The following is a 27,043-nucleotide window of genomic DNA, read 5'->3' as shown; positions in this document are numbered from 1 at the left end:
AGATACATCTTAACCCAAGTGAGGTCTCAGTGCAAAAGGGAAACTGTCAGTTCTGTTCCCAAGGCAAAGCGGAAAAAGTCAGAAAAAATGAGGCAATTAAAAAAGCAATGGTGATACAATAGCTCTTAATACATGGATACAGAAGTCTTCCTGAGTGGCAAAACAGCTTTACAGGATATATTCTATATTCTCCCAATAATGAAACACCTTTTGAGGTAGGTGTTCCTACACCTATTTCCACAGATGAACAGAGGTGTGAAGCATTTAGGGCAGAGGAGAAGAAAATGCCTCTTACAGCACTGTGAGTTCACTCTCTAGAAGCATATGATTTTTTTTCCTCTTGAGGGAAAGAATTTTAAACAATGAGAAATTTTGTTTCAGAAATATAGAGAAAGCGAGTATATGCAGCATTTCACTGCCAAGATGAGCTGCTTTAGAAAAAACCTTTGATGAGTAATGGCAACATATGTGTTTCAGACTGTGATACAGAAAAATGACAGCAAACCTTATGTCATAAATAAAAGATGATTTCTACTGCCATGTGATGAAAAGTTTTAAAGACATCCTAATACTAACTGTTCTGGTGAATAACAACCTGTAGTTACAGTAACATGGTACTAGAGTGAAATGCAAGGGACTCAAAACTGATGTCTCAACTAATAATTTAATTGCCTTTACTGACAAGGAATATGAAATAAGACCTACAAGTGTCTGCATCTCATACCCAGGATGCAAAAAGGCATTTTTTAAATTCAAGCTTTTATTTTTCCAAAATGTCAGGGGTGAATCTAAAACAAAAAAACGCAGCACACAGTGGGAAAAGTAACTACCTTTTTTCTTTTAATATAGATGTAGTACAGAATGTTTAATTACAGCAGGACAGTGCTTCCAGTTAAATAAAATTAAAAACCTTTATTTTCCCCAAATATAAAATTACTAAATTAATGTCTTAAAAGAATAAGAATATGGAAAAAGCTTTAAATTATACCACCATTTACCACAGTAACCATGATTACCAATTACATACTCCATTGCTTTGGCAAAAAAGATTTTTTTAATAACTGCATATAAACCTAACATAGCAAAGACTGTATACATCTTTATATTGCACTTATTTATATACAGGGATAAATGAACTGTAAAGTCTGCATATACTTGGAATGAGCAAATTTTCAAAAGAAACTGAAAGCAGAATGGTAAGAGCAGGTATGAATATTAAAAAAATGCTTAGAAATGTAATACACTTATGTACAGACTGTATGGACTGTATTAACAAACAATATGTACATAACAATTTACTACTATTGATATTTTAGTATAACTCAGTGTTCATTAATACAGACCTTTGGTTGTATTTAGTTGTTCAGTAAGACCTAAGCTCGCATACCTCCAAAATGCAACAAGGTATAAAATAAAGCACAACAATTTGCCAAATGGTACAAAAACTACTATTGTCAGTTCCATTAAACCCCAAAAACTAGTGTCTCTGTCTAGCCCCAAAATAGTTCTTGTACTTGGAATCTCTATGTGCCATACACAAAAAGAACACCTGAATGTTACATATCTGCAAAATTACATCCCACAACACTTTTTTTGTAATGTGCAATTCATCTTAATAATACTTTCTAACGAAAAACAGAAGCTAACTTCATAATTTTCCAACACGCATTTCTGCAATGACATTGTGAACACTTTTAAATTTTACCAGCAAGATTAAAAAATATATATGTGTGCCTCCCTTACTCTAAAAGACTATTACCAGTAACTGCTATTTGCTAAGTGTGCTCAGACATTCGTATGAACTACGCAGTTTGCATGTGCCCAACATTTAGCTTCGAGGTCATCCTGAGTTTGCACACAAAGAAGCAAATCCACAAACTTCAAAAGAAACAAACATACTTTCCTTTACAAAACAATCATGCAACTGAAGAAGAACTGGGCATCCCGTGAACTGTTGTGCTTGTCGGAGTTCCACTTATGGCGTTGAAAATGTGCAGTGAGTTGGGCATGACACTGGCCTTTTCTTCCACTGGAGTAATCTTAAAATGAAAGACATGTATTTACCAAAATGTTTCAAAATTTATTATTTATGTATTTATTTTTATGTTTCAAAATGGCACGGGCATGTCTAAAACAGCTAACCAATTTCTTGATGTGCTGCTTATCAACTCAACCTCCCAGTACTTTTTCAACTGCACAAAACTTTTTGGAAATGGTTACTCTTTTCAGCCATCTCCTAGACTAAGGAGAAGTTACTTCTCCAATATCAGCTCTCCTAACTTAGGTATTACACTGTCCTCTGCAGAGGGTGCTTGGACAGTTTCCATCATTCCTCCTGTTAACTTTCAAAAGGAGTTTCATAGTGACAAGAAGCTAACTTTTTGCCCTTTTTTGGTTTTCCTATTTTTTGACTTAGAGGTATGATTTGAGCATTTCTCACAAAAAGCTATCAAAACACCAAAAAAATTTAATTCTTAACGGCTATAAACAAATTGACACTAAAATTAGAAATACCATAAAAAAGGAATTATGTAAAGATTAGACAAACTAATAGAACAGAAGTAGAGAAAACTAATTACCATCCCATCTGATCATATTGGCAAGCAGCAGAGGAGAAAAAAAAAATCTGGTAAGATTCTTTTATGCATTTTTATCACAAATTTTTTGCAGTTGTTAAGACCTTGTATGGTTACATTACAGCTAATAGTTTATTCAGTGATGCAAAGCTCTTTTTCCCAAAACAGCAATAGGCAGATACATAAAGGAGACATTTAAAAAGATTTAAGTGAAGACCTTCATGTTTCTAAGCCTTCAGAGGAATTATCAGTCTAATTGAAAAAAACCCAAAACCCTAAAGCAAAACCACCAACAACACGGCATGTTTTAATTATGTACAACTAATTACATTTGTATAAGAACACAGTAGTAGGCTTATAGTATATATTACTGCAGTCAGTGCTGTACTTTCATATTCTGTTCACAGTATCTTAAGGATATCAGTTGTTTGTCTAAATGTAAACCAAGAGAAGTAGGGGCAATGTGATTTACATCTGAAGTTCCAGGACATGCTTTTTCTTATCACCAATCTTTGGAAACTCACACACGTCAGCATTTTTTAAACATCTACATCTTCCACTGAGTTCAAAGTACTTTTTCTTCTGTACAAATTTTCATTATATTCTTTTACACATTTTTTATGCCAGGGAAATGCTAATCTTGCATTTATCATTAAATTCTTTGACCAAAACACTTGCCTCTCCTTTCCAAAGGGGTATTCTGTATTGCTGTCTAATTCTCTCATGTACTTTGTTCATCTCAATCAGCTTTCCAATCAGTTATCCTCCATTCCAAATCCTCCTCTGCTTATCAATAAATCACATTGAAATATAGTCCAACCATGCCACTTCTGCTAGCTAAACAAATTCTTTTTCTGTTCCACAAATCGTTCAAAACTGTTTTCTTCTATTACTGTTTTTAATTAAAAAAACCAAACCCAACCACACAATTCTGGAATGGTATCACTTCCTATAAATTTTGGTTCACAATGTCTCCTATTGATGGTAGTTAAAGAGTTATGTCATAAGCCCTTCTCTGTGACAGGATTTCAAAATAGGTGAAGGAAAATAAAGCCAATGTGCTTCATCATAATTATATAATATCACAGAGCTACTCAGAAGACAGCACCTGAGAAACCACATTGGGAAATAATGGAAAGCAAGAAAGCATGTGAAGTGGGCTTTAGACATGTGGCACATTTTTGAACAGAAAAAAAGTTCCCCTAAAAGTTTTGGGTACCATCTAAGCAAAGGCTGAACAAAGGCAAATCTCTCTTAAGAATTATAAACCACTCTATGTTTCTGGAAAAAGGTTATAAAAGTAACAGTGGATGAAAGAAAACAGGGCTGAAGTGATGAATATGATGAATAGAAATGTCAAGCATGCAGGGATCAAGCACTGAACTTCAGCTCTTCCTATCCTCCTGGAAATAATATCTTTGCCTTTGAACTCATGAGACATTTCTACCATGGAACCCAGATGCAAAGGCTGAGTGGTACATCTCACTCCACTAAAGTTCTAGTTTTCTTTCCCCACATATTTCTAGCTTGTCAGTACTGGACTTCCCTCAAGAAGATGTATTGGAATACCTCTTGAAAAACATTTAACCCTTTGTTGCAAAAGCAATTATTTATACCTCCAAAATCAATGAAGAAAGGGCTAAACATGCAGATCATACTTATTAATTTCAAGACAATTGTTTTATCTTTATTGTAGTCTTCCTTGCCTACAAAAAAACCAGGCTGGTGCCAAGGAAATACACAAGCAAAAAAAAATGAAGGTCCACAATTTCATGACAGGCTTATACTCTGATAGAAAGAATAAAAAGAAACAATCATTTTGTGTAAAGCATCCCATACATTTCCCCTACTCTTTTCACATTATAGTTACATTCTGAATGATAATATGCATAATTTAATTTCAGCACATACTTGTTCATGCATTATTTCAGAAAGCTCTTTTGCCATTTCTCTGTAGTTTGCCTTCATTTCTTCTTGGTATTCCAACTGATCTTCCTTTATCAGTCGTTCATTTACACCCAGAGCATGCCCACAGGCTTCAACAAATTGCCTGATTTGGAGAAAATAAGAAAGTTCTCAAAGAGAAATCCAAATGATTGATTTAAAATGTCAGCTTAAAGTATGTTATTAATGGATCAGAACACTTTAAAAGTTGAAAGTTTCAAAAAGAATTTTTATGAGTCTTGGGAAAAAGGTCCATTTTTTTTCCCCCTCTCCCCCATCCCCAAGAAATCCCAAACCTTCCATGCCATACCTAAAAACTTCTTTTAGGAGCTTTACTTTATTGTCTGGATATCTTTTGGTGTTAGTGTCATCTAAGAAAGCTCTTGCATATGCTAATGGACCAGCATTAACCTAAAAAGAACAAGAATTTAAAAACAGTCAGATATCTGACATACTGTTTTAGCAATAACAGGTGCTACAGGCATCTATTGCATTTGATTTTCCTATGAGAATACATTGATTTCTAAAAAGCTGGACTTAGAAAACAAGAAAACTACTCAAGATGGAGCATTAAAGCAGGAGAGGTCTCTCCAGTGCTATAAACCTGTCCTGGCACAAAGAAACCACTTCAATGATGTAGCAAAGTAACTGCAGATATTGCCAATCTGTCATCTCTGTTATGAAATGAGGGTGGGAAAATGAGCTAACCTACTACTGATTGGTCTGTGTATCTATTGAAAACAGATTTGCAAGCTGAGAATTCTCCAAAAACCTGCAGAAGTTTAATTGTGCTCTTAGGGCAGCTACAGGAGAAGTGGTTTTAGTGACTTATGACTCATCCTTATTATTCCTTCATATTATCAACAAGAGCCTCTCCCTTCTCATCCCATAATACTAGCTTACAACTTACTGATTCTGGAACCTTGGTTTGTTTTTTTTTCCCTTTTCTGCTGAATGAGACAGCTGGTCATATCAGATGACTGAACAGTTCCTTTGTTTCCAATCAATTTAAAATAATAGAGCAGCACATTTGTCACTGCATTTTTTGAAGATCCTTTCCATACTGACTTGTTCATGCTACACCTGTAGTAAACCCCACAGATTTAGGAAAAGCACCGTGGAGGATCTGAATAATAGGAATGCTGAGGCAGCAAAGAAGTTCCAGTCTCCATGGACATCTGCCCCATAGCCTATCTCTGTTACCCTATGTCATTTTAACCCTTAACTGTTGGTCATTTATGGATACCCCTAAACCTTTACTATTGGTCAAGTTTGGATCCTATCCAACCCTGTAAAAGAAGCATGCTGTACCCCATTAGTCAGAAGAAGAGCTGTCGCTGGGACCCTTCACGGACCTCCCTGAATAAAGCCATCTCTGTGGAACAGCCTGCACCTCTCCTTCTCCTCTCTCTCCATCTGCTGCAGCCTCAAGCCAAGGGCAAACTTACCTAGCAAGCAGGGCTGAAATCCTAAGAGCTTGCCTTCACTACAAGAGCTGAGAATCACTGAGCTTGCCAGGGGTTTGACCCGTGGCGCTGGCACAAGCGAGCTTCGGGCACCCGGTCCCCACTCGGGGACTGAGCTCCTGAGCCCTACTGCTCTGCCTTATGATAAGGCTGATCAGAGGCTTAATTATACACCTGCTTCAGGTACCCCATTCTGGTGAATCTGATGGCTTCCTTATACATTCCACTTCCTGCCTGCCTTAGGCAAAAAGGCACACACAATGAGATTTTCTATGGTTATCTTCTTCCTGTATGTTATCACTCACTCTTTATCTCCATAGGGTTCTTACAAAAATGTCCTAGACCTACTGTGGGCAAAATATGCTAATTTATCTTCAGGTTCATCTATTATCTTCTAGCAGTTTCAGCTTTACACCAAAATCTGGTGGGGCTTGGAATGCAACATATTCCAGACATGAATCTTAATTCTTTTGTGCAACTGTCTCTGATCTGAGTTTATATTAAATACTTTTATTTCTTTTCCTATTCATGAAATAACTGCAGAGAGTGAGCATATTTCTGATTTAGGACACTGTTGAATGTGCAGAATAGGAACCAACCATAAAATGCTACCTTATATAATTTTTCAAGGACAGAAGCAAATGAAACTTCATGGCAAAGCTCTTACCTGAACACTGACACTTCCCTGTAGCTTCAGCTGCAATTTGATCATATCAACTTCAGCTGAAGAGCAAAGCTGCCTAAGCTCTGCAACTTTTTTACTCATTTCATCAATGGCTACTTCAATGGGGTTTAAATCAGTGTGGTGCTGGTACATCACTGGAATGCGCTTTTTCACATATGGGAAACAATGTATGGCTGTGGACAGAAACAAGTTTAACACAGTCAGGAGAAGATTTTTTTAATAAGGTGTGCTTTGAGAGAATCTTATGCTAAAATCTCATTTTGATGTAATCAGCTGCCCAATTTAATAACTTATTTAATTAGCAATACTACCAAATTGACGGGGAAGCAAGAGGCTGAAATGTAAATATGCACAGTCTTACATGCATTACAGCAAAGAAAGATCACTATCATTACTGCTACTAATAACCACCAGAAATAAACCACTGGAACTTAATTTATAGGAGAACGCTGAAAAGAATTGCTTAACATTCACAAATATCAAAGAAGAGAAGAAACAAAAATAGCAAAGCTGTATTTTCTACTTCCTCACAAGTACTGGCTATGGACAGCTAAAAAGTCACTTCTTCTTATAAAGTCATTTTATTATTATAAAGTCACTTATTTGTTTTTATAACTATATTAATACAGAAACTCATACTTAACAGAGACAAAACACAAAATAGTCTTTTTCTAAGAAAAAGGAAAGCCAGAGTCCAGATTCAGAATTCTGAAAGCTTAAGGAAAAGGAGATAATAATTTTGAGGATTCCTCACTGAAGAAATCAACCTGAAAAACCTAGTTGTGGCCGAAAATATGAAAAGGATTTTAGCTGATAGCTATAAAGCACTTAGTTAAGTGAAATGAAAAAACCCATACAGAACAAAATTAGACCATTTGAACTAATGCTTCCAGTGAAAGCATTCCATTCCATCAGTACCTGTCAAAATAGTCCTTCGCTTACACTGCTCTTCTACTCCTCCTTGTCTTTTACCACCTTGAGTAAAAGGCATCTCAAACATGAAGCGACGAATGTTATGAGTCCTTTCAAAATCTGTTTTTCTTTCCTGCAGCTCCTTTTCTTCAAAGTATGGAATTACATGTGTAACTTGAATATATGCATATTTTGAATCTAAATCCTTAGGATTTACCTTAAAAAAAGGACAAAAAAAATCAAATAGCTACATTGTGAATAAAGTGGATCTAATAGTAGTCACACAACTTCCAGAAATGAAATTTGTTCTCTTAACCTCTTAATTATTGAAAACATGGGAAATGTTCATGCTTTCATAGGGGTTTCCTGTATTCAGTTTTTAACTATTAGGAAGAAAGACAGCCAGATGCATTACAGTGCACTGTTTGTTTGGTTTTTGGAGGTTTTTTAACCACTCATGATTATGAAACCCAGCCCTTTCATCAAGTCCTCCTCTCCTTTTAAAGTTCCAATATTGAAATGCCCACCATTGCTGCACTTAAAGGCCAAAATGCACAGAAATTTTTGAATCAAGGATTCAAAAGGATCCTTATCAAGGAACAAAAAAGAGCCATGAAATTATACTATGAGGAAGTCACCATAAAGTCTAAGGGTGAGGAGAAAATCACCATAAAGTCTAAGGTGTGGAAAAGGGAAGAACTTCCAAAGAATGATTGTGCATGAATGCGCAAGAAATATAAGATCAGAATAAGATCATAATCCAAATTTGTTCTAAGATACAATTACTGTTTTGAGAGGTAACACTACAGAAATTAAGCTTTTTGGTTGCTCTAAAAAGCATACTTAGGAGAGATAACATTCCTCTCATGCCTTTCTAACAGCAGAGCTTTTAGATGCAGATGCTTTGTGCCAAATGAGAGCCAGTGAGCTCACAGTATTTCAAGTAAACTAGTGAAAGCAGTATATTATAATTTTTTTAGAGAGAATAAAGATCATACTTTGCCAGAATCCTGAATCATTTTGACATTTTCAGCTCCAAATTTGTCAGAGTAGAGTTTCTGGAGTCTTTGGGAAATTTCTGAAAGAGGTGTGAGTTTAGGCTCTTTATAGATATACTCCTTTCCATCTTCATCCTCAAAGAAACCCTGTAAAAAATAAAGTAATCAAAATCTTGGGGAATAAAACATAAGGGAAATTACTAAGATGGATATAATGTGTGTGGTTCAAAGGAAATATAAACATTTAACATTAGTATTCAAGCAAACAGAAATAGACAGAAATTAAAATCTAAGTAAAAAGATTTTCTAAGAGAATAAAAAAAAAAAACTCAGAAAAATGTAATTCTCTACTACAACATGAGCGAAAGATAATGGAAACACAGAGTTTAAATTTTAAAAGTTTGTAGCAATTCTATGGTGACAAGCCTTTGAGATAAGTTTCTTTCACTTTTACTTAAAAGTGAACTTGCAGCACTGTTTCACTTGCCAAAATTGGTAGTCTTGCCCAACAGGACTATCTGTTTCACAAGTGACTATTTTGGCAGAAGTTTACATTAAAATAATCTAATATTTTTCCTTAGGTAGTTATAAAAAATTAATTCCACAAGATGAAATATAATTATGCAAAGATCTTAATTTTATGATGTACTATTGGTATTTACTTCTTTATTTGATTACACACAGTACTGTTTTTAAAACCACACCTAAATGCACAACACATGGAAAGTGAAACAGTTCGTTGGTTTAAAACAACAAGCCATGTTGAGTTCATGTTTGAAACCAGAAAATAAATATTTTTGTCATAAACAAAACAGACAAAATAGAAAAGCACAACATATCATGTATAAACACAGGCTAGATTGACAAAAATACCCACACCAAATTAAGGTGAAATGCAGTAGTAGGTACTGCATTGCTTGCTTTGTAAGCAGTTACTGTAATTACCTCAACATCTGTCTCACTGTCTGTAAACTGGTATTGCTATAAAGTCATAAAAGACAACAGAATACATGTAAAATTATACTGCTCAGAGTATTTTACAATTCTCCATGCTCAGCTGGACAATTAAGCAACTGGCCTATGCATGTAGATAGTGTTTTACTGGATACTGCGTGATACCATAGGGATACAGAGGCATTCTAGACACGGACCAGAGGATGTGAAGCTGCCCAATACACAGCCAGAACTTTGGTTTGAAGCATGCAATACTGATGCATAGAAAAGAGTGATCTGTTCTCTAAATGGAACTTGATGTTACTTTTGGACTTGCAATGGCTATTAATGCATACCAATCTAAGAAGCAGCCTTGCAAACCACACCGTAGCACTACAGACATTAAGTCAATGCATCACTAAAAACTGACATTACAGAAAACTTACCGCTGCCTTAAGGTAGTAAACAAAAGAAGAAAAAAGGAAAAAAGGCAAAAAAATTTACTGAGGAAAATTATAAGAATTTTACTGGAATTGATAAATGTTTTAAAAATAATTTACTGATGGTGTTTCTTTCTTTCATACAGAACATATTCCTTGTGCTTTTTATGTCACGGTATCAATACAGATGATGAAAGAGTAAACCTTGTACAATAAATTCAGGTTTTTCTCACTGCATAGAGCAAGCCAGTGAAAGGAACACTCACTTGTCCAAAGAATGCTACCCTGAAATAAGTCCCCAGCAGCCTCTTGCCTGTATGCATAACTTCAGTAACTTTGCTGTATGCTCGATGAAGGGTGTCATATAAGTGAGCAAGCCTCTAAAAGCAAAAGAAAACAATAATGAGGGAGAAGAACAAAGCACAACTTTCCTATCTTAAAATAATAAATTATGCCCTTGTAGCCAGTAACAACAGAAAACATTCTTTTATTGAATGGTAGTATTAGGTTTAGCACTTGTATCAGGATGACAATATGTAAGACTAATTTTTAATTATTTATATTTAAAGAAAAAAATAATTATTTAAAACTAAAACAAACATTTCAACACATTCAAATTTCAGTTACAATTTCAATACTCTTATTATGTGATGTACAATGTGTCATGCAGTTAGACTTGAAAATTCAGGGTTTTTTTCTTGCTCAAATTTACTTTTGATGAATTAAGTACCTCAAAATCTCTCCGTTTTTCATAAATGGGAATTATAAGCTTATATATATCAGCAATGAGTTCATAGCGTTCTGCCTTCCAGAGTCCATCAGCACACTGCTCCAACAATTCCATCAGCACATCCTAGATTTGGATACACATTTGAAAGTGTAAAACAATTCAGTACTCATCAAAAGCACAGCAAATAATTATACCAAAATTCTTCCCAGTGAAAAGGGAAATCTTGCCTCAAAACAGAATTATGTACACTTTGCAATTTAAGTTATTGTGGCAATCAAAAAATGCTAAAAGGAAACAAAACAAGACAGAATGGTCTGAGTTTACACACATACTCCTTGTATTTACAAACAGCATGTTGCTTTTATATATTCTTGAAACTTCTTTAGACCTTCTTCTACCACTCTTGCATCACAGTGGTGAAGCCAGAAGCTGGAAAAGCTCCTTTCGTGCTTAGAAGCTACTCTATTCCACCTCCTTCTTCCCTTTGGAAGAGGACTAAGTCAGCTTAAAGACATCACTAAGAAAATCAATTTTTAACACTGCGAGCACAGACTAAAGAATGGTACCTTTATCCCTTATCCTGTAAAAGACCTTAAAATATTTCCTCCTTTCCCCCAGTCATTATGGGGCTGTACAGACTCCTCAGTACCTCCATTCTCAGCAGCCAAGTGGTGACAAGTGACAGACCAGTGTCACTGCTGGACCACAAGGGCTGACCACAAACACTGGTTTATGACACAAATCTTAATTCAGACACCAGAGGGCATCCAGATGTAGAAAAGTAAAATTCTGTTTACAAAAGGAAAAGAACATGAAGAGCACAAGCTTCAAGTGGAAGAGCTGATAGGAAGGAGCAAAAGAACACAATATTTTTTGAGCCACATGTCTCAATATTTATCTATTCTCATGGGAAAAGTTCTTTTCCATATGTGCAATGTATGCACCTTGACACCTGTGAGCACAGCTTCTTGCTCTTAGTGGTGCTTTTCTTGGAAAAGTCTGATTCTGGACTGGACTTCTTCCAGTTTGTTGACATCTGTCTTGACTTTTGGGGGTCAGTGCTGGACACAAGGTTAGAGATGGGGTTCCACAAATGCCAGCATAAAAGGGAAGAAACCCCCTTCCCTCTGCTTCTTGAGTCAATCCTCTCAAACACATCACAACCTGCATTGGCTTTTGTTTCCACAAAGCCACGCTGATGATTCCCATTCAACAGGCACTCCACTAGAACTTCCAGGTCTTTCTGCAGAGCTGCTGCTTGGCCTGTACTGAGATTTTTTTGCTGATTTTTTTTTTTAAGGTGCAAGGCTTTGCACTTGTCTTTGTACAGCCTTGAGAGGACACTGTGTTCCTGCGAGGTTCCTTTATTTACCCATCTGCAACTCAGGACAATGCCTCTCATGGAATGTCACAGGCAAGCAACTGTTTCAATGAAATGCACACAGTAGCCTTGTTAAAAAGCAAAATACCAAACTAAATTTTTGGCTAGCTTAGTAACTCTGACCTCACACAGAATTCTTTTAAAATGAGAACTAAATTGAGAATCCCAAAATTTCAATTTCTTAAAAATGAGAATCTATGTAAGTCTTAAGAAAAATCTCACTTAATTAGGAAGAGGTTTTATAAACTGGAGAATATGAAAGATATTTTGACCCTTTTAAAAACATGAAGGGATTCTCTCTTATCCTCCAATACTTGTAAATGCTCCTTTAGAAATTAAAATAACTAGCAAAAAGGGAAATCACTAGTTTTAAGGGAAGAAACTCCACATGGCTTGTTACCATGTATAAGAAGAATTCTCATCAGAGCATCATTTTGCTAAGTAGTAGTAAAATACAATTTGAAAGATGTTTCTGCTTTTTGACTTCTGCACCCAATTGACCTCATTTTTTTCTCAGACAATACAGTTCTGCTAACTTATGAACACACTGAGGAAACACTCCATTTATGAATATGTTCCTATTCCTGAAGGAAAAGGGCTGTCTGTTCTGAAGCACTTCTGAAAGGATTTTCAGAAGCCAAACTGTTCTTCCCTATTGTTACTCTTGTTATTATTACTATTATTATTTCTCCCCTATTATTACTTTTCCCATGTTTCAGATAACTTTCAGAAGTTATCTGAAAAATAGTACCTTTTTTCAATATTTCATCAGTTAGAGTACTATATGGTTAAGTTTAGAAAGGGTTGCATGCAGGGAAAAAATAAAATTTGGCTTGGTTTGATCCTTCTGCAAGCTGTACAGGCTTATATTTTCACTCTTGGCTTACTTCCGTTCCACGGAAATACTGAGAGATGGAAATAAATTTGTGTAGGGTTCAATGACCCAGAAAAATCAGTATATTCTTTCTGCAGGGAGTGACTAATGAGAAAAAGAAAAAAGACATTCCAATTTTTTTTTAAAAATGCATAATAATTTAACTCTGACAATGGTCTGGCAGGAAAACAGTGACAGAAATTTCCAACAAAACTTTCCATCAGCAGTAGTCCCTAGAATTCCTGATCTTCTATAACTTGGAGCAGCTTGCATTTTGCTTTGAGTAACATGCTACATTTCATGCTGGATCAGAAGAATCAATGATTTTAAAAAGACAGCACAAAAATTTAAAAAAAATACAAGCCACAAACCAATTTGCACAGTCAAGTAATATTATCATACAGCTTTACCATACACTAATTAAAACACAAACGAAAAATATTTTTGTTGTACAATTACACTTACAAACCAGAGGGTTTTCCAACATAACTCCTGCCAATTGTGGTCTGCCCCTCTCTGCCACAACTATACCAGCAAATACAGAGTGCATAAATAGCTTTTCAGAAGCAAGATTATTAACATTTTCATATAGGCTGCTTACTAGTAAAATTTACTGTAGAGCTTGCACAGATGGATCAGCAAACACACAAGGAGTGAAACTTAAGCCAGAAAAAACACATGGACACAAGTTTGGTGTCAGTAAAACTACTTTCATTGTTATGGCATATTTGCTTTGGGAAATTGTAAACAGCAGAAAACCAGTGAACACATTTTCATGGTTTCTGATGGAGTAATACTCGAAATCCAAGTCAGTTTTACAAAACAACAGATTTTGCTAACTCTAATAAGTAACCCACATTAGTGTTCATCCTGTCAACTAGAATAAACCCCCAATTTGCTTTTACTCCAAAAGTGGAATAAAAGTTGAGTTGATGTGCTAGCACTATATTTAAAATACATGTCTACAGTAAATTCTCTAAATCTAGGACACCTCACAGAAATTTTTTATTTCAGCTTTAGGGTACAAATAGCAGACCAGAAAACAATTATTATATCCCTTGTATCAGTAATTCTCCAGACTGAAACATAAAATTTGCAAAAACACTCAGCCCTTCCATGTATGTAAATTTTAACATTTTTATGTTTACTTACTTCATTGAAGTGAACATCTTGCATTCCAACATCCTCCATCATTGAAGCCTCTTCATCTATATTTGGTGTGATTACTCTGAAAGCAGTACAGCCTTGCCTAAACATCCCTGTCATTGAAAAAGAAATAAAGACAAATTTTGTTTTCTCCAGCAGGATAACACTGGGCCATTTTGTGATTCTGGATAAAGCAGAAGCCATGTTTAAATATACTTATCACCAAATAAAGGAATAGATCAGCCTCCCACTGCATGATTATAATCTACCCCACCCTAAGTTTAAGGTACTCAAGGTAACTTTTACAGTATTTAATTAAACTGCCATGAAGTTTACTTACTCAACTGGACCTGAGTACAGGGGCAGGACCTGGCACATAATTTTTTCCAGTCTGAACAATATGAATGACATTAACCATAAAAAATTGATCAAGGGATGGCAAACCAGATTATTCAAACACAGAAAACCAGGAAAAACTAACAAAATACCAATCTAACTTCCTTTATTTTAAAAAAAAAAACCTTAACAAAAATGGAGTATAGAATTCATGTTTCCAACATGAAACCCATATCTTTTACTCATGCTCTTTAGATATTTTTGATTACATCAGACTGCTGGATTAAGAAAACAGGATTTTCTGTTATCAATTAAACCTCAAGGGCAATCAGTAAATATTATGGAAGCTTAAAGATTTGCACATATTTATTTTACAACTCTTCCTACAAAGATTCTTGCTGCTCAGTGAGGAGTTCTGACCATCAGAGGTTTTACTGAATGATTGCCTCAAATGCAAGGGGCTTTTCTGTCCCTAGAAGTACCACAGGTAGGAGTTTGACCCTCTACTGAGAGGAACTCAATTTTATATGACAGTATACAAAAATAGCTGAACACCCAAAGGACTCACAAATAAATAGAGACTATCACTAGTTCTCAGGTATCATCAGGCTTTCAACTGGACACTGTAATTTGAATAAGCAGCTTATTTCAGATTTGGTCTCAGAGAAGGTTCTGAAATCACTGGGGCAAAGAAAATAGCCTATACACTGCACAAGCATTTGGTGAGAAGCACAACAAGAATAGAGATAAGTCATCTTTTACACCCATGATCTTACTTCATTTTGAACTGTCATGCAAAGGCAAAGCTAAAAAGATGCAAACATGAATTTGCCCACAAATCCAAAACACTAGCTCAACATCATAATCAGTTTTAACAGATTCCTGAAATTTTCTTCAAGACAGCTCTTTTTGTTAATTTAAGTTCTATCTCTCTCAAATCCCTGACTGAGAACTCTTCTGATCCTGTAGATGAAAGGTAATTTTCTACCCTATCTCAAGGGTCATCAAAATCCATTTTTACAAAGAGCTGCTGGCAGAATATACCACAACAAGGTGAAACAGCCTGAGCACTATTGTCATTCACTGAACATCTGAAAATTTGTACAAATTTATTTTGACTCCTCTGGCAGTGCCAGATTTCCCTAGAGGTAGTGAGAGACTGTAGAAACAAGAATATTCACAGACAACTTTGCTTTAGAAAGGATCTGATTTGAGCTATTAGCAGCTCTGGTGTAAAATTAAAATTTTTACTTTCCAAAAATTTTGCTTTGCCTTCACCTGAAATGCTGCCCCTTAGATATGCAAGTTTACTCTTAAGCATGTGAGTTTGCTACTGGGTTAGGTCAGAATTTTTTTCCCTAGTGAACACTGAAATACCTACAACTTCCTCATGGAAATGATTTATTTTCCCAAATTCTAATAAAAATATATTTGAGTACATTACAATAAGGTTTTGAAATCATACCTTTTCGTGTGAGATATTCTGCAACCAGTGCTGCTACATGGACATAGCACATTGCTGCCTAAAACAGAAACAGTACAATCTTTTAAAATACAACTAAAATGGGAATATTAAAAACAAGGTATATATGGAGAGCAACAGTATGAGACAGGTTCTTCAGTTTTCCTTTTTGTTGCTTTGCAGGAGATATTCTATGACTACTGCAAGAATTCTCCACCTCATTTATGTAAAGCAATAACAGTGCAAGTGCATTTACTCCTTCTTAACCAGAGCCCTGAGTGGCATGGACAGCAGCTCACAATCTAAGAGTGACCCTGGGTCACAAATCACAAGGTAGGAACATCATGATGTGATAAAAACAAGTGAATCTCTCTTTTGGGGGGAGGTATTTTAAGTGTTAAGCTATTAATGATTCTACTCAACATTTGGTAGCCCTTCTGCTAACCTGTTTTGTCTGCTTTTTGCCTCCTGACCAAGAAAAATGCAGAAGAAACTGGTGACAGGCCATTTGAGAGCAGCAAGAAAGACCTAACCCATGAATGGAATTTGAAGGAATTGGTGCAGTTTGAAAAACAGAAAAAAAAAGAAGAGGGACAGAATCATTTTCAGATATCTGAGATTTTTTTATGGATTTGATACTGACCACTTTTCTCCAAAAAAAATAAAAATATTTCACATCCTTATTTTATTAAAAAGGCTTAGGCTTTCAGCAAAGTAACTATCAGTTGAACAGCTCAAATATGGAGGCTGCACAACCTCAAGCAATGAAGGTGAAGGGGTGAAGGAAAAAGGTAAGAATCTGCCAGAAATGAACTCATACTTTATATCAAGTTGAACTTGATGATTTGCAGACATCTTCCTCTAGCTGCACAGTCAAAGATTCTAGGATTTTAACAAAAAATGAGAAACATAACTGAAAAGGACTACAAGACTTTGTATTCTCAGAGAGGTGAAGCTGTTCAGTTCAAAAGACAAGCTAATAACAGAGTAATGTGTATTTCTTCTGTGTTGCTACCATGTAGAAGAAGAAAATTCTAATACTAAGAACTGAGTTTGGAAGATGGCATCTTCTATTTCTTGGAGATTTTTACTTGCTCACATGATGCTCATTTTAACAGATGTTTATGAAATGCAATGATTTCATACAAAGCAATTTACTTTCAGATGGAAAAACCTTCCAGAAAGAGACAAAATTAATCTGAATCCAGTTAAGTGTTAATGTCTCATTAAGACATATAACAATCCCCAATTCTGCTTCTTGCTAGAACTGACTATTTTAAGAGCACAGTAAAAACAGAAAGCTTTCCTTTTTTCAAATGACACAAAAAATTATTTGTCAGTTTTAAGAACATTAGTAGGTTTTTTAGTAAGCAATTTGGAATAAAGTCAAGCTAATTCTGTAAAGGCAACTGGAGGAGAATTCAAGGAGTGGCTTTAAGTGTTTAAACAAGTAATAACAAAGATATTTTTAAGCAAAAGACCTCTCTTCCATGGCTTGAATTGTGCATTCCATTCTTAGTAGTGTGTCAGTTATAGCAGTTAAACATGTTCCTTTCATTAATAACGAGAAATTACTTACAGATGTACTTGGGTAGGACAAAAGCTTATCAGCTATTGAAATCAATCCAGCAACAATTCAAAAACTGTTAAAAAAGACTTATTATGTTACATGCTAGCAACTACATATAGTACACTCCCTTTCTATAAAGATAAGCTTAAGTTTATTACAGAGCTACAACTAATTTGATTTTTTTGCCTCTTACCTCTGAAAGATCTCCATTTTTAACATGGATCCTTGCCATGCTGTCTAACCACGTCTTCCTCAGTTCAGGTGTACTTGCATAGGACTTTGCCAAGCTGTACTGGAGGTCTACAAGCATTTCTGGATCATTCTCATGTTCCTTCATCTGAGCCGTAGCCATCAGCACCGTACGAATCCGTTTGGTTAAATCCTTAACATCAGAAGGGAATGTAGTGTGCTAAAACATGGAAAAGTCAGGTTAACTACTGTGTTTTCCTAGTCATTGCACAACAAAGTGATAAAACACAACTGGAAAAGATGCTGTGAAAGAGTCTTCAAGCATCCTTCCACAGTATGGAAATAGGAATAAAGCCAGACCTTAATAATTCTGTCGTTATTGGCACAGTTGTTGATGATGGAAAGAGACTGCTGAAATCTAGTTCCTCCAATTCCAACCACATCAGCAATTAACTGGCTTACTGAAATAATAACCTTGACAGAAACAAACATCATGTTAGAGCATATTTCATTAAATACCCTTGAGATGTACCTCTAAGGCAATTACAAAGGAAGTTTTGTTCTTTTTAATTGAAAAATCATTCTCCTAAATAAAATAATGTTTGGGGATTCTTTTCCAATTACTTGTACAATAACATAGGATAAAACAGGCTTGTGTAAATTCAAGACACATGACTGACTGCTAGGTGAATTAGCCAGAGGTCATTAAACTGGCAAACTACTGCTCCCAGCTTTGTCAAGACACACAATTTTCAAATTATTTGCACTATTTTAGACTTCTGTGTGCTTGTTGCTGCATTCTTTTCCTTCTTCAGATGCAACAGGATACACCATTTAACAAACAAAATAACATCTACAAAACAGAATGTTTGCACTGACAAATAAAATTAATTTCCTACAAAACACAGGGTCATCCAACTGTTTCTAAGTATTTCCTTGTACTGAATATATTTTTATGGCCATCTTCTTACTCTTAGTACCAGCCTTGCTTGAACCCCAAATAAATTATTTTAAGTCTATCTGACAGGGCTTTGCACACTGGTATGCAACTGTGTATCTCCAATATTAAAACAAAAAGAAAATATACTAACTTGCAGATGTGTTCGAACAAAAGACTTCTTCCCTGTGTAGTCAAAATTATTTCTCATCAAGAAGTACAGTAACTGGGAAGCTTCATTACGAATTGAACTCAGCTTGGAATTACAGTACTTCAGAATTTCATAGCACAGTGCAGAACACATATCAGCTCTACCTTCATAAAATGTAGAAGGAAACTGAGGAAAAAGAAGAAAACAAAGAATTTATTCATTAAAACTAGGGTCAGATCTTGATAAATTAAGCATGTCAAGAAAAACACAAATATATTCATATCCTCAAACTGTGGAAAGAGCAAGAGTTAGAGTAGGTCATGACACAAAACAATTTTTACAGCAAATCAAAGGACAAGCATTCCACACTGTTGAGATCACATCAGTTCAGAATCACCAATTTTATTTTGGTATGTTAGTTCTTAAATTCCTATATAATATATTGTTAACTAAAGAACTGGACAAGTACTTGAAGATGAATTTTTAAAAACTTCTTACCTTGTAAATAAGTGCCCTTAAAGCACTGAATACATTTTTCAATGCTGTTTCAGACTGATTCTTTTGAAGGAAGCAGAGGTATACATCAAATACTTTCTTCATCAGTGGATTGTGTCCGTGATCAGTCAGTAGCTGATTCTTTAAAACAATAGCAAGGATTTAGGAGTTTTGTACAGCAATACATTTATACTATAAGAGCATATACACATCATCAAAAAGCAAGACATTTAAAAAAATATAACCTCTATGGCATTACCAAGATGTATAACACACACATATCTGAATTCTAACTAGGTATTTCTAACACTTCATTAATTTTGCTTATAAAGGGTTTCCTTCTGAATAGACTTACAGAATATGATTGTTTTTATCAGTTGTTAATTAAATCCATGACTATTAATAGCTTTTTGAGGGGTACACTCAAAGTATTAACAGACTTTGCTTACACTGGCTTTAGCAGCCCACACAGGGGAATTTTCTCATAGCAGAATCTCCTACTACAATGTGATTCTACAAGGTCCTGCCCCTTCTGATACGCCCCTAGGTGCACTCCACTCTTCCTTGTCATCTCTGCATATAAACCTCCAAATAATAATATAAACATCCAAACCTGCATATAAAGCCTCCAAAGGAGTGGAAGAGGCTGGGTTCAGACTGGACATAAGCAGAACTTTTTCTACAGTGAGGGTGCTGAGGCAAGGGGACAGGTTGCCCTGGGAAGTAGAGGATGCGCGATTCCTTGAAAGGTTTTTTCAAGGCCAAGCTGGATGGAGCTGGCCTAGTGGAAATTGTCTCTGCCCATGCAGAAGGGTTGAACTAGATGATCTTGGAAAGTTCCTTACTACCCAAACCATATGACTTTGATTTTATATATTTTAGTGCAGTTTATTGAATAGAAACTCTTGATTGTCCTGTTTTATTTGTATCTTTGAAACTATTTTGGCATACTCTTGCCTACCTTCTCAGTATACAACACAGAGATAACTGTGAAGGATTGTCATTCCAAGCATGATGGGTTGATAATTACAGGATAATTAGTGTTCATTCCTTTTAAAATCTTTATAGCTAGCTTATTAATTTTCAATTCTGTAACCAGATCTGTGGACAGAACTGGCTCTAAACTCTACGAAATTAATTACCAGAAAAAAAGGAAGCTCATTGTAAATAAGCTCATGTTTTCATAACTAGATTAAAGATAAGACACTAAATTTGAATCTTCAAGCAAGAATCTGGATACACTGCCCCAATTAAAGGAGAAACAAGCTAGAGTTATCATCTCTTCTTTTTATGGCTTCGATTTAAAGTCTGGAAAACCTCAGAAAAACAGCCAAGAGGGGTAAGTAATTGGTGTGCTATATAAAGATTCCACAGGAGAACTACAGCAACTGATACAACTAAAAGAAGTCTTATTAGTGGACAAATGGAAAAAAGTTACAGAAGAGGAACACACAAATCACTATTAAGGAGTGCATTACTATAATAAGCAGCCAAGTTCAATATGAAAGTCTGAGAGTATCCAATTATGGTTTTGCCATAGATCTTTCACCCCACATGGCCTTTAAAAGCCACTTTTACCACTAATATTAGGTAAACACCAAAGCTCCTAGAACTATTTTTAAGTTAGTCTGAGGAGGGAGCTTTTCCCATAGATTACTGCTGGTGTATGATGTGTAGCTGAAGCCAAAGCATTTTTCTGTGAGATATTATCATTTTCTCATGAAAATAATAAAATACAATGCTAGAGAAGCTAAAATTAGCAATGCTATTTAACTAGACTATAAAAATGTAATTTAAAAAATAGTTTTTGAAAGTATATCTTCACAAAGATACTTATGGGAAAAGTTAGCACCAAGTCATGAACAAACCTTAAAAGCCATTGTGAATAATGACAGAGTGTCCAGAATTGTAATGCAAACTTCGGTGGCAACATTTGCTTCAAGTAAAGACTGGTGAAGGACATCTGCATCTGAATGGCCATAGCCTACAGAAATTCCAAATGAAGTGTAAGTGCTGGATACACTCATTTAAATGTTTCTTATTTCCAAAAGACTTGCTGAACTAGGAAAAGATTAACAAGTAAAAAGCCTAACAGAAGTTAGTATTCAATACAGGAAAATAATTCATATGCATTTAAATAGTTTCAAATATGGTCAGACAATTATTCCAACATAATTTGCACAGGACTATAAAATATATTAAGTAAGAATTTCAACAACAGAAGCATTAAACAGCAGTTAAAAACTATGTGATATTTTATATTTATGTGCATGTAGACACAAATGTATATATATATATAAAGCTACACAGTTATATATATATATATACACACATATATTGGTAAGTACTGCAGTAGGATGAAGTTACAGCTGAAAATATGTAGTTTTGGCAATTTAGTGATGTTACAATGGTCTCAAAGTTAATCACAAGTCAATCAGGATAAAAATACAAAACAGTAAGAGTTGAAGGAATACAATCCCATACTTATATGCAGTTTACCACCGCAGTAATGAATTCTGCTCTTGTAGCAATGCAATATCTCCATATTTAATAAAAACATTCTATCACTTCTAGCTCCACAGTGAACTTTAATAATCTCAAAAACATATCCTACCTCAGCACTGATAATAATGTCTCACTTCTGTTCCCTAACAATGGTCATGAAGCACCAGATTGACAAACGTGACTAGGCTGCTTTATAAACATTTGGTCTGGGTCATGTTTAAATGTCAGATTTACAAACAACTTAGCATCACTAAATAAATGACAAGGATGACAAACTTGTTGAAATCAAGTAAAGAACAGAAGAAATGCCAAACTCCTTTGTAATGACACCTGGCCACTTCTTTCTGCACCCTCTTGCTTCCCTGGCTGAACTACACACATATACCCATAACCACCAATTTCTTTAGACTTATATGTTCTTTCTTTAAGCACAAAACTACACTGAAATTTCTCAGAGATGAAAGGTATCATACCTTTCAGGTATGATAGATATTGAAAAGGTATATATGAAAAAGTATTTCAGTTCTATTTCTAGCTTAGGTGGGTAGAAAGCGAGAAAATAAGTTTATAATTTACACTAATAGACAACTATCTTGCCAAAGAATCTTGATTTTAGAAACAAGTAAAGCAACTATTTCCACCAGCCACTTCCTTTCTTTATGTATCCCACACAAAATATCTGCAAGATTATTCAAGCTCTGAATGCTATTTTGCATACATGATAGAGGCAGACTGACAACTAAACAAAACTGGATGTTAACAACAACAGAACAAAGATATAAAAATCAATTTCATACTTCATGTGGTTTTTACAGCAACATATTTTTGATTTGTAAAACCTTGGTCAATACAATGTATAATATCCTGATATTTATTAACTGTCCATTAAAAAAAAAAAACACCTATTATCAGTTTAGACAAAGTTATCTGAATAAGACACCTTCCTTCATAATTTCCTTCAGTTGGAAAGGAATGGAAAGTTTCTTTTTACATAGGCATGCATTTTTTAAAATCTTTCAGCTCATTTTCCTAAAAAGTCAGTAAATATTGCCAAGTTCTGAAAGCATGAAATCTCTTTGCACAGGGACATGTTATCTGTTTCTCAGAGGTTTTTTTTTTAAACCAGCCTTTATCTGCAAATTATTTTACTGTACCAAATGTGTAGCCATGTAGTGTAAAGGCTTTCTTTTGTGTATCAACAACCATGTAGAAATTATGATGATAAAGCAGTAGCAGACTGATTGCAAGGGAAAAAAAAGTAATTTCCATATACTTGCCTGACATTTTAAAAGCAGGCAATTGCATTTCTTACATTTAAACAGATGTGATAATGCATTTATGAATAGAGAGGTTTTGTGGGATTGTTTTTTCACTTTTACACAAGACAATGTGATAAGTCTTGTGCAATTAGGCTAAATTTTGCTTTACATTACAGAAAAAGAGCTAAAAGATTTTAAGGGACAGTTAGATATGCTTTGAGAAATCAAAGAATGAACACAGTGAAAATACAGTTAACTCAAGTTTTACTGCACACAACTCTTCAATACCAGTGCTGTATTTTACTGAATTAGTCAACCAGTTTCATTGTTTTTTGAAGCTGAAATTTGAAAATGGTGCTTTAGAATACTTTACATACAGTATATTGCAATTTAGAAGCAGAATGTTTAAAAAGATAGGCCACAAGCAGATTTAGTTTTCAATACAGCAGTCTATACAAGCTGACTTCAACCTGATTAAATCTTACCATTGTCTACAGAAATTCCAAGAATACTTGATATCTTTCTCACACTGAAAACAGAAAAATCACTTCATTATTGGACGCTTTTTCACTTCCAGACAAACTAAATCATGGGCTTGCAATCTTTGTAGAAATTCTAAGAAACTTATTTCTCTTCAGGGGATGTCAAAACATGGAGATATGGTCAGAATACATATATTTAATTTGAGACTAGTAATTTATAAGACCACATAGGAGAAGAAAAAAATTGAAGCTCAATAAAACAAATAGAAAACCAAAAAGTCAATTTTGTAACTATGCGCAGCAAAGTGTGATGCGTACATAACTAAAAGAAAATATTAAAATACAGTTTTAAGATAGACTGTAGTTAACCATGCTCCATGTTATGGCACCACCCAGCAGTGATTGCTCTATCACAAAGCAGAGAACAGACCATGGACTGCTTCCAGCTATTTGTTTGACCTGGAACAGTAAAAGTCATTGGGATGCACTGGTGTGGCTCTGGGACCTGTCTCTGGTGTTGTGGTACTGGTTGAGGATGACAGATGTTATCATGTCATGAGACTTACTGTGGTTAAAAGTGAGAGAGTTATCCAGGCTGCTCAGCTGCTGCAATCTGGCATGCATCATTCCTGTTCTGTTACGGGAAACAGGCAATGTCTGAGATTTTCGATCATGAACTATGGATCCTAACCCCTCCTGGTTCCTGCAAGATGGGTGAAATGGGATAGAAGCAAAAGTTAGACATGTCAAACTGCAGCAAGACAGGAAGTGCTGTTAGTTAAGCACAAGAAGTTTTATAGAAAGAATTATAATGCAACCTATTCACTGTTTTCTTTATAAAACAAAAATAGGTAGCTCAAAAAAAAAGCATCACAGCAAACTCTTTCTTAAAACCTCAAAGCATGAAAGCAAAAGCACATAAGCAGTCACTCTTGAAGTGCTAAATTTACTTCAGAGCTTTCAAAAAAAATGGTATTTGCAAATATAAATATTCTGAAAATATTCAGAACCCAAAACTGAATCCTCTATTTTGATTGCAAAAAAATAGCAAAAAAGTTAGGACACACAGCAGTAAAATTAGAAAGCATGCATGCAACAGGAGAGCAGGAATTAACTGAGACAGTATCATATACTTCTTACCCAAGCAGGAAGGGAGAAGAGCCATAGACTTTGTTAAATTTGCAGCAATCAAATGAAGAAAACAGAAAAGTGATCTGTGTTAGCAATCAGTACAGGCTAACTTCCTACTGTGTACCACCACCAGAGCTGATGAAAAATGAAAACCAGTGCTTGAACTGCAGAATTCCCTGTTCCCTCTCGTTCTCTGTCATCTGTGTATTTTAACAGTATGTGCATTGACTGTGATATACTTCAGTGTAGTGACAATGTGAAAGACATGAAAGTTACATTTACTGGGAAAATTCACAACACCAGATGCTTTCCATAGCTCAGCATTTTCAACATTAACATGCAGCACACAGACCAGGTGATGAGCAAACAAAAAAGAAGTGTAGTAGTGTCCTCTACAAACTCATCAAACAAAGAAGTTGGAAGAACTTTTATAAAAAGCTTGAGAATTATAATCTCCTGTACATCCAGAGTTTGATGTGCATTTGAACACAAAGATTACAATCAAAAAATCTGGCTTAAGAAAGCCAGATTTATTTTTGAGTTTTTTACGTTATGTGAACCATTTTTTGCCCCCCAGAAAAAACTCCAAGGAGAGAGTCAAGTCTGTAGAAGAAGATTCACATTATCTAAATTAAAACCAAAAAAGCTAACATTATAGTTAGAATGTATTACCATCCAAAGTCAGCAACAAATTTCTCACTGAGTTCAAAAGGGCCAGTATTTTAACCACATCAGTTTAATTATAACACTTTTACCATGTCAACCACAGCATAAGGCCTAAAGACGTTGGATCTCTTACTTCACTAAAAAACACTTTGTATTAAAAAAAAATTAATGCAAAGATATAAAAATAAATTAATACTGGTTTCTGACTTCCACAGATTTTCTTCAGACTTCAAATTTAAAAACAGCAGTGCTGGAATGTTCACTACTTACCTTCAAGTAAAAACACTAAATATATGAAATTTCTGAAACATTTCAATTTACGTGGTTTTATGGCCAACTGAATAAACAAAACATCATAAAATTTCTTTCCCAAAGAAATTATTTCAATGAAAAAATGCTGTAAAAGATAGCTTTTAAGGGGTGGCTTCTGAAGTCATCATTCAAAAACAGCTCACAGAACATTCTTAAACAAATACCAGACTTCCAGACAGGATACAGATTTGTTAATATGGTAACCAGTTACTGACTTCAAAATCTTACGCATCATTCCACAATAACTTTTCTACTTGTGCAGTTTATTTGTTACAGAAGTTCAAGGCATACCTCACACAGTGCAGTTATTAACAAACAAGAGAGTGAAATTTAAATTCCACACAGTACCTGGCTATGTATCGTTTCCCCATGTACTGGAACTGATGTAAGCACACTCTGCAGAGAACACAAGTCAGAGAAGCCACACTTTAAAAAATCTTTTCCAGATTTATGTACACTGGAATTATTCAACAATTATTGTTAACTTTAAACTCTTGCATCATAAAAGTTCTTTATTTCTCCCAGCCTTGAAATTCCCTTCCAAACCCCAAGCCAAGAAAAGGTAAATGTGTCAGTTATCTACAAATGGACAACAAGACAGGACAACTAACATGGAAGAGGGAAGCAAAGAGATAGCCAGACATTGCCTATTTACACAAATTTTTTAAATTGTGTGTAAGTGTTCAAAATAGGGGCAAAACATTTTGTTTCCCCCCACCCCAGCCTAAATTCACTTGGCTACAAATTGGCTTTTTTTTGTTTTGTTGGGTTTTATTTAAGGTCTCCAGATTCCAAGATAATAGTTTCTGAAAGAACTATTTTCAAAAGGGTATATGCTTTTACAACAAGATGATGACAAAGACAAATTAACAACAAAAAATTTTCATTAAAAAAATAATCTATATTACTGGTAAGTGCACAACACTAATGACTAATTAACTAGAAGTCATATTTTCAAATCAAGAGAAGTGGTGTGAGTGGAGCTGTAATACTGATTTTATTTTACTCTTTTCACACTGTAAACATTTATCCCAATAATACAGAAAAAAATACAACATCCATGTTGATCCAATAAGGTATTCTAAAAGTTCTTCTCTAAAGTGTAAAGCCAAAAGGAAAGCCAGTTCTCAGGCTCTGTCTTCCATGTGCCAGCTGAGAATGAGAGAACAGACTGCCTTACTGCCTCTTCAACTCAGCTTCATTTTTTACTGAGACCTTGAGTAGCTCAGCTCTCTCCAACCTGTCTGGGCAGAATGGTGTTTGCCTTCCTCAGACTTGTCATTCTGAGCACAAAATAACCTCAACTCCCCCTTCTGAGATCTTCTTGTCTTTTAGACTAGTGGACTCATACTGGAATAGTGGACTCATCCTGTACCTATTCCCTTAGGGAATAGCAGAGGACACATGAGGAATGCTAGGAGCACAGTTCTGAAGTTATGCAATTCAATCAGTTTTGCTACACA

The 27,043-nt window shown here is 35.1% G+C and overlaps 1 protein-coding gene across 18 annotated transcripts in view; it reads right to left on the bottom strand.

The window, feature by feature from the left end:
* Positions 1–817: 817 nt before the first annotated feature.
* DOCK9 (dedicator of cytokinesis 9) overlaps positions 818–27,043 on the bottom strand; it is a 113,961-nt gene continuing 87,735 nt past the window's right edge. For 6 of the 18 annotated variants that reach the window (XM_077173541.1, XM_077173533.1, XM_077173527.1 and 3 more), the window contains 17 exons: positions 25,929–25,976; positions 24,038–24,174; positions 21,094–21,209; positions 19,229–19,366; positions 18,734–18,916; positions 18,003–18,116; positions 17,647–17,862; positions 15,887–15,944; positions 14,092–14,198; positions 10,685–10,807; positions 10,221–10,334; positions 8,582–8,728; positions 7,590–7,800; positions 6,654–6,844; positions 4,831–4,931; positions 4,488–4,626; positions 818–2,039 (listed from right to left, as the gene is read on the bottom strand). In XM_077173541.1, the coding sequence (XP_077029656.1) occupies positions 1,917–2,039; positions 4,488–4,626; positions 4,831–4,931; positions 6,654–6,844; positions 7,590–7,800; positions 8,582–8,728; positions 10,221–10,334; positions 10,685–10,807; positions 14,092–14,198; positions 15,887–15,944; positions 17,647–17,862; positions 18,003–18,116; positions 18,734–18,916; positions 19,229–19,366; positions 21,094–21,209; positions 24,038–24,174; positions 25,929–25,976 (2,266 nt within the window). In that variant the 3' untranslated portion in view covers positions 818–1,916. Of the gene's footprint in view, positions 2,040–4,487; positions 4,627–4,830; positions 4,932–6,653; positions 6,845–7,589; positions 7,801–8,581; positions 8,729–9,526; positions 9,967–10,220; positions 10,335–10,684; positions 10,808–14,091; positions 14,199–15,886; positions 15,945–17,646; positions 17,863–18,002; positions 18,117–18,733; positions 18,917–19,228; positions 19,367–21,093; positions 21,210–23,474; positions 23,519–24,037; positions 24,175–25,928; positions 25,977–27,043 lie in introns of those variants that run through there. The other 12 variants (XM_077173539.1, XM_077173530.1, XM_077173536.1 and 9 more) reach the window with 5 other exon arrangements.

This window comes from Agelaius phoeniceus, chromosome 2 (genome assembly GCF_051311805.1).
Source record: "Agelaius phoeniceus isolate bAgePho1 chromosome 2, bAgePho1.hap1, whole genome shotgun sequence".
Taxonomy (NCBI): Eukaryota; Metazoa; Chordata; class Aves; order Passeriformes; family Icteridae; genus Agelaius; species Agelaius phoeniceus.
Note: the sequence above shows the minus strand (reverse complement) of the source record. Positions and strands in the feature narration are given on the sequence as shown.